General features: G+C 36.2%; 1 protein-coding gene across 1 annotated transcript in view; it reads left to right on the top strand.

The window, feature by feature from the left end:
* The window catches only part of LOC135200343 (cysteine-rich secretory protein 2-like), a 58,598-nt gene extending 53,984 nt beyond the window's left edge, over positions 1-4,614 (top strand). The window contains exon 6 of the mRNA XM_064228921.1: positions 3,833-4,614. Within this exon, the coding sequence (XP_064084991.1) occupies positions 3,833-4,082 (250 nt within the window). The 3' untranslated portion in view covers positions 4,083-4,614. The remainder of the gene's footprint in view (positions 1-3,832) is intronic.
* Positions 4,615-7,500: the final 2,886 nt, after the last annotated feature.

Here is a 7,500-nt window from a genome sequence, read left to right as displayed (position 1 = left end):
AGCACCCAAATGGATGACCAAAGGAAGAACATCCTTAGTACAAAAAGACAAGAGTAAGGGAAATATAGCCAGTAACTACAGGCCTATCACCTGCCTACCAATAATGTGGAAGTTACTAACAGGTATCATCAGTGAAAGGCTATACAACTACCTAGAGGAGACAAACACCATCCCCCACCAACAGAAAGGCTGCAGAAGGAAGTGTAGGGGCACAAAAGACCAGCTCCTGATAGACAAAATGGTAATGAAGAACAGTAGGAGAAGGAAAACCAACCTAAGCATGGCATGGATAGACTATAAGAAAGCCTTCGACATGATACCACACACATGGCTAATAGAATGCCTGAAAATATATGGGGCAGAGGAAAACACCATCAGCTTCCTCAAAAATACAATGCGCAACTGGAATACAATACTTACAAGCTCTGGAATAAGACTAGCAGAGGTTAATATCAGGAGAGGGATCTTCCAGGGCGACTCACTGTCCCCACTACTCTTCGTAGTAGCCATGATTCCCATGACAAAAGTACTACAGAAGATGGATGCCGGGTACCAACTCAAGAAAAGAGGCAACAGAATCAACCATCTGATGTTCATGGACGACATCAAGCTGTATGGTAAGAGCATCAAGGAAATAGATACCCTAATCCAGACTGTAAGGATTGTATCTGGGGACATCAGGATGGAGTTTGGAATAGAAAAATGCGCCTTAGTCAACATACAAAAAGGCAAAGTAACGAGAACTGAAGGGATAAAGCTACCAGATGGGAGCAACATCAAACACATAGATGAGACAGGATACAAATACCTGGGAATAATGGAAGGAGGGGATATAAAACACCAAGAGATGAAGGACACGATCAGGAAAGAATATATACAGAGACTCAAGGCGTTACTCAAGTCAAAACTCAACGCCGGAAATATGATAAAAGCCATAAACACATGGGCAGTGTCAGTAATCAGATACAGCGCAGGAATAGTGGAATGGACGAAGGCAGAACTCCGCAGCATAGATCAGAAAACCAGGAAACATATGACAATACACAAAGCACTACACCCAAGAGCAAATACGGACAGGCTATACATAACACGAAAGGAAGGAGGGAGAGGACTACTAAGTATAGAGGACTGCGTCAACATCGAAAACAGAGCACTGGGCAATATCTGAAAAACCAGTGAAGACGAGTGGCTAAAGAGTGCATGGAAAGAAGGACTAATAAAAGTAGACGAAGACCCAGAAATATACAGAGACAGGAGAAAGACAGACAGAACAGAGGACTGGCACAACAAACCAATGCACGGACAATACATGAGACAGACTAAAGAACTAGCCAGCGATGACAATTGGCAATGGCTACAGAGGGGAGAGCTCAAGAAGGAAACTGAAGGAATGATAACAGCAGCACAAGATCAGGCCCTAAGAACCAGATATGTTCAAAGAACGATAGACGGAAATAACATCTCTCCCATATGTAGGAAGTGCAATACGAAAAATGAAACCATAAACCACATAGCAAGTGAATGCCCAGCACTTGCACAGAACCAGTACAAAAAGAGGCATGATTCAGTGGCAAAAGCCCTCCACTGGAGCCTGTGCAAGAAACATCAGCTACCTTGCAGTAATAGTGGTACGAGCACCAACCTGAGGGAGTGATAGAAAACGATCAGGCAAAGATCCTCTGGGACTATGGTATCAGAACGGATAGGGTGATACGTGCAAACAGACCAGACGTGACGTTGATTGACAAGATCAAGAAGAAAGTATCACTCATTGATGTCGCAATACCATGGGACACCAGAGTCGAAGAGAAAGAGAAGGAAAAAATGGATAAGTATCAAGATCTGAAAATAGAAATAAGAAGGATATGGGATATGCCAGTGGAAATCGTACCCATAATCATAGGAGCACTAGGCACGATCCCAAGATCCCTGAAAAGGAATCTAGAAAAACTAGACGCTGAAGTAGCTCCAGGACTCATGCAGAAGAGTGTGATCCTAGAAACGGCACACATAGTAAGAAAAGTGATGGACTCCTAAGGAGGCAGGATGCAACCCGGAACCCCACACTATAAATACCACCCAGTCGAATTGGAGGACTGTGATAGAGTAAAAAAAAAAAAAAAAAAAAAAAAAAAAAAAAAAAAAAAAAAAAAAAAAAAAAAAAAAAAAATAAATAAATAAATAAATAATAATAATAATAATAATAATAATTATTATTATTATTATTTATTATTAGCATTATCATTATTATTATTTTATCATTTTGGTAGAAGACCCTCTTTTAGGCAAATGCTGTTAAAAAGAATGGCAGAATCATTATTATTATTATTATTATTATTATTATTATTATTATTATTGCAACAAAGATAATAATCATAATAGAATGGAATATCGTTAAAAATAGGTCAGTATCACCGAATATTTCTTGTTGAATAATAATAATAATAATAATAATAATAATAATAATAATAATAATAATAATAATAATAATAATAATAATAATAATAATAATAATAATAATGCCCAAAGCAAGAAGATAAATTCCATTTTACAACACGAAATGGGCCAAAGTTAAGCCAAGAGAGGCACTTGGCCTAATGAACTTGAGCCACAAGGATTTCCCTAAACCATTTTCATAACAGCTTAGAATCTCACAGGCATTATAGCGCCCAAAGAAAACGGAATACGCTGAAAACAGAAAAAAAATATTTTATTTAAAAGTCCCTATGAATTCCAACGAATTTTCTTAAAAACTAAATACGATGAAAGTAGAAAAAAAATCTTATTTAAAAGTCCTTCTGAATTCCAACGAATTTTCTTCAAAACTGAATACTCCGAAAATGGAATTTTTTTTTTCTAAAAGTCCCTATGAATTCCAACGAATTTTCTTCATAACTAAATACGCTGAAAGTAGTAAAAAAAATCTTATTTAAAAGTCCCTATGAATTCCAACGAATTTACTTCAAAACTGAATACTCTGAAAGGTAAAAAAAATTTATTTTCTTTAAAGGTCCCAATGAATTCCAACGAATTTTTTTCAAAACCGAATAGACTGAAAATGATAAAATGTTTTTCATAAAGTTCCCTAAAAATTTCAATTTTTTTTCAACGTGGTAGGCTACGGGCCTGAATAGAGATGAATATATTTTTTTTTTTTATGAATGCCATTCGAACATTTTGTTCAGCTATTTATTGACAACTACCATACCGAGTCTTCACAATTTCAATGTCGTGCAAAAATAAAGTTAAATAGAGAGACTGTAGAGAGATGCTCTGTGCCACAAAGCAATGGCGATGTAAATGAACCGGCGGGGCCGCGGCGTCACAAAGAGCCGAAAGCAAAATATATTTAATTTTTCTCATTGATGTTCGGTGGAAATGGAACGCTTTATGCTTTGATCTGAAACGGAATAATTTAGCCTGCGATCTATGGTGTTCAGCTTCGCCACTTTCGTCAATCACGTGTAAACAGACACACTCACACAAACACACACATATGTATGTGTGTGTGTGTCTGTGTGTGTGGACTATCGCAAAGCTGGACAACCAAAAGCAAACAAACATTTTCAGAGTATTCGACATCAAGTGATTTAGGAATAAAATACATAGTAGTCGTAGCAGTAACAACAAGCTCTTTTAGACTACAGTACTTCAATCCCATCGCCATTTGGCACCAGTTTGTTGTGTGTGTGTGTGTGTGTGTGTATTTAAGTGAATAGTTACCCTGTCTTAAAAAGACTAAACATTTTTCTAGACTACAGTACCTAAATTCAACTGTCACTTGAAACGTTCCTGTTTTATCAAGGCTAAACATCCTGCACTTCCCTTCCAGCGGAAACTACCTCGAGTCACTCTCCAAGCCCTACAAGTCCGGAACGCCCTGCTCGGACTGCCCAGGGCACTGCAAGGCCGACAAACTCTGCACCAACTCGTGCCCTTACGGAGACCTCTGGGTCAACTGCAAGGAACTGGACTACGCCTTCCACAACTGGCTCTGCAACACCAAGACCAAAGAGGGCCGGGAGAGGTTCCGCCATTGCAGGGCTACGTGCTTGTGCAAGGGGAAGATCACCTTTCCCTGAGGCGCCAGCTGAGAGAGAGAGAGAGAGAGAGAGAGAGAGAGAGAGAGAGAGAGAGAGAGATTAATTTATAGTTCCCCAGTAATTTTTATAGTTCCTGGGGCTCTGCGTGACACTATGGCGCATAGGAGTTCCGTTTTGTATTGACGACATGAACAGGGTAAAAAAAAAAAGGCACAGTTTCTGCCTCGTACAATGGTTTTAAAAATTGACGTTTTTTGCCAATTAAATGGACAAAAACAGGATTTTTCTCCTTTGAATAAAATGCAAGAAGTCCTTTTTGCCGTTTAATTGACAAAAACAATATTTTAACTTCGAAAAGGGCTTCAAAACAGTTCTTTTCGGCTGCTTTTTATAGAGAAACCCGGAAGGAAATACGTATAAAATATAACGCTTTGCTAGTTTTAGATATATAAATTCATTGACTACTGAATTATGAGTTCAATGTGACGAAGACGTACTTAGTACACTTCTGTGGAAGCTGTGATATATCAAAGGTATGTGTTCCGAAAGTTTGCTTGAATCTGGAGCCCCAACATTTTAATATATATAGATATATATATATATATATAATATATATATATATATATATACTATATATATATATAAATCTATGATAATAATGTATATGTTTCGTCACTAACTCCAAAATAGGACGTGGGTGATCTGCTTCTGTCTGATTCTAGATTTTGGTTGCGTTTGTAGATAGGCGGGGGCAGAGATTAAGGAATGTTACCACAAGTGAACTTTCATGATTAAACTGGCTACTCTTTTGAACTCGGCGTTTCATCTTGCATACCTATAAACCTTGTTTTGATTAAATACTGTCGAGACTATATTTGGTGGAATATCATAAAAAACCCTTAGTTATTCTTGTGTGTGTGTGATATATATATATATATATATATATATATATATATATATATATATATATATATATATATGCACACACATACACATACATACAAATATATACATACATACATATACACATACATACATATATATATATCATATATATATATATATATATACATTGATTGATTTATTGACTGTAACAATAGAAAAAACTCATAACATCCTATATATGGATGTCAGGACGGTTACTACTTTACAATAAAATCTCTATATAAAAAACGCAATTTACATATATACGTATATATATATATATATATATATATATATATATATATATATATATATATATATATCATAAGAAGAGGAGGACATAAAGACTTGCTAAAAAGGGTCAATTTATTCCCGACGTTTCGTAATGTCTTCATTACATTGTCGAGGGCTGTACAAAATAGAAAATATAAATTAAAAGAAGACTACGAATTTAAAATTTAAAAATAAAAGTTGCACAATGACTACAAATTTAAAATATCAAAAGGAAAAACTAAAATAACAACTTAAAAATTGCAAAACAAAATGAATAGAATGAAAATACTACATAAAAAATTTAGAAATTCAAAGGTTAAACAGAGTTTGACCAACCTGTACAGAGGCAATGTCAAGACTGGAGAGAAAAATCAAAGACTAAGAGAGGCACACTGTGCCAGCAGAGGTTTGGCTGTTCAACAAGGGGACGAGTCGTTTGGTCATTAACGATTCTAAAATTGTCAATTCATGGCTATTGGAAAATCGCCCTACAGCTGAAAAGTCCTTATTTTCAATCGAAGTTTTATATATTCTGGAATGATTTCTAATCTATGGGTTTGCAATTTTGCTGCCTGTCCTATAGCTTACTACACGATGAGAGTCTATGCGTACCTTCAGAAGCCTCCTGGTGGATCCAATATAAGTTCCTAAATTACATTTAGGGAACGTATAGCTATACACACACCCGGAGGACATATAAGGGCGGAAACGATCTTTGAACTTCAATAATGACCCAATGGTAACAGGATAAATAGGTATCAAGTGAACCTTAATAGATCCAAACTTATTTTGGATATGTTGTGGGAAGGTTTTTCAAAAAGTGTCATCCAATAAAAACGGAAAGTTGGCATAAAAATTCAATTTAGGAACATTGCAGATTGTTGGTTTGAGGGAGAAGTACTTGTCTAGAAGCAGGCGAAGTATCTTAAAGATCAGTTCAGACAAGAAGCAGTTTTTTTTTCAATATTCGCATAAAAAGACGATCTCATCTTGGAATACAAAACCAATCAAAAGTTAGCGACAGAGCCCTGTGAAGGAGAGTAAAAACAGAATCAATGTTAAAGTTAAAAGAACAAAAACTATAAAAAAAAAATTTACTCTAAGCTCGTAAAAGTTCTTTTCCTAAAGATCTTGGTTAAAAATATTACGTCGTCTTAAAACATGGACGTCTAAATAAGAAAGCTGATTTTCATTTTCTTTTTCCAGGGTAAACCTACCGTTGGAATGTTGTACATTTAAAAACTCAAGAAAGGAATCAGCATCATAATTACGTCTAAAAAGGGCAAAGGTATCGTCAACATCCCTTACATAGAAAAGGGGGCGGCAAGACAAGGGACAGTCATCCAAGAAGTGTTCCTCCAGGGAGCACATGAAAATGTTGGCAAAAGTAGGACCGAGAGGACTTCCCATCGCCATGCCGTCAACCTGCTTGTACAACTTACCGTTGAAAATAAAGGCTGTATCCAGCTCTGCCAGGCTTAAAAGAGTCTTATAAACGTACGGTTAAAACCAAAAAATACTGTCGGGTTCGGGAAAAAGCTTGTTTAAAATGATATTGATAGTTTCCTCCACGGGTACACTAGTAAATAAGGATTCTACATCGAAGCTGGTCATGAACAGGTCTGAGTCTTGCAACAAAGTTTTTTTTTTTGCCCTTAGAATCTATTTTTCACAGACTTAAATCGCTGCCTTCTGATGTCCAGTTTGGTCATCTCCAAAATCGTTTATTTGAGCTGTTACACAACACTTTCAGAAAACTAAAGACCTAATGGACCCCCTTTTTAAAAAAAAAAGACTGATTTCAAGATTCTACAGGAACTGTCTCATAAAGAAGACCTCTTAGTCACCAAACCAGATAAAGGTAAGGGAGTTGTTTTATTGAATAAAGTAGTCTATATTACGAAAATGGAAATCATTCTTAAAGATTCCTCCAAGTTTCAGATGATTGGATCTCCCGATTATGCCAACATTTTTAAAACGGAAGATGAAATTAACCGTTTCCTGAGAACTCTGAAAAGTGAAAATATTATCAATTATGAAATTTGCCAAGAATTGTTTGTCACAGGCTCGTCTTTTGGCATCCTCTATGGGCTACCAAAGATTCATAAGCAAGGCGTTCCTTTGCGACCAATGCTTGCATCATACAATGCCCTCCCCCATTACAAATTGGCAAAATTTCTCGTTCTCTTGCTTGAGCCATTAACCACTAATAATTTTACCTAAAACAAATTCTACTCAATTTAAAGAAAAGATTTGTTGA

Source organism: Macrobrachium nipponense, chromosome 26 (genome assembly GCF_015104395.2).
Source record: "Macrobrachium nipponense isolate FS-2020 chromosome 26, ASM1510439v2, whole genome shotgun sequence".
Taxonomy (NCBI): domain Eukaryota; kingdom Metazoa; phylum Arthropoda; class Malacostraca; order Decapoda; family Palaemonidae; genus Macrobrachium; species Macrobrachium nipponense.
The sequence above is the reverse complement of the archived record's forward strand: the minus strand, read 5'-3'. Positions and strand labels throughout refer to the sequence as shown.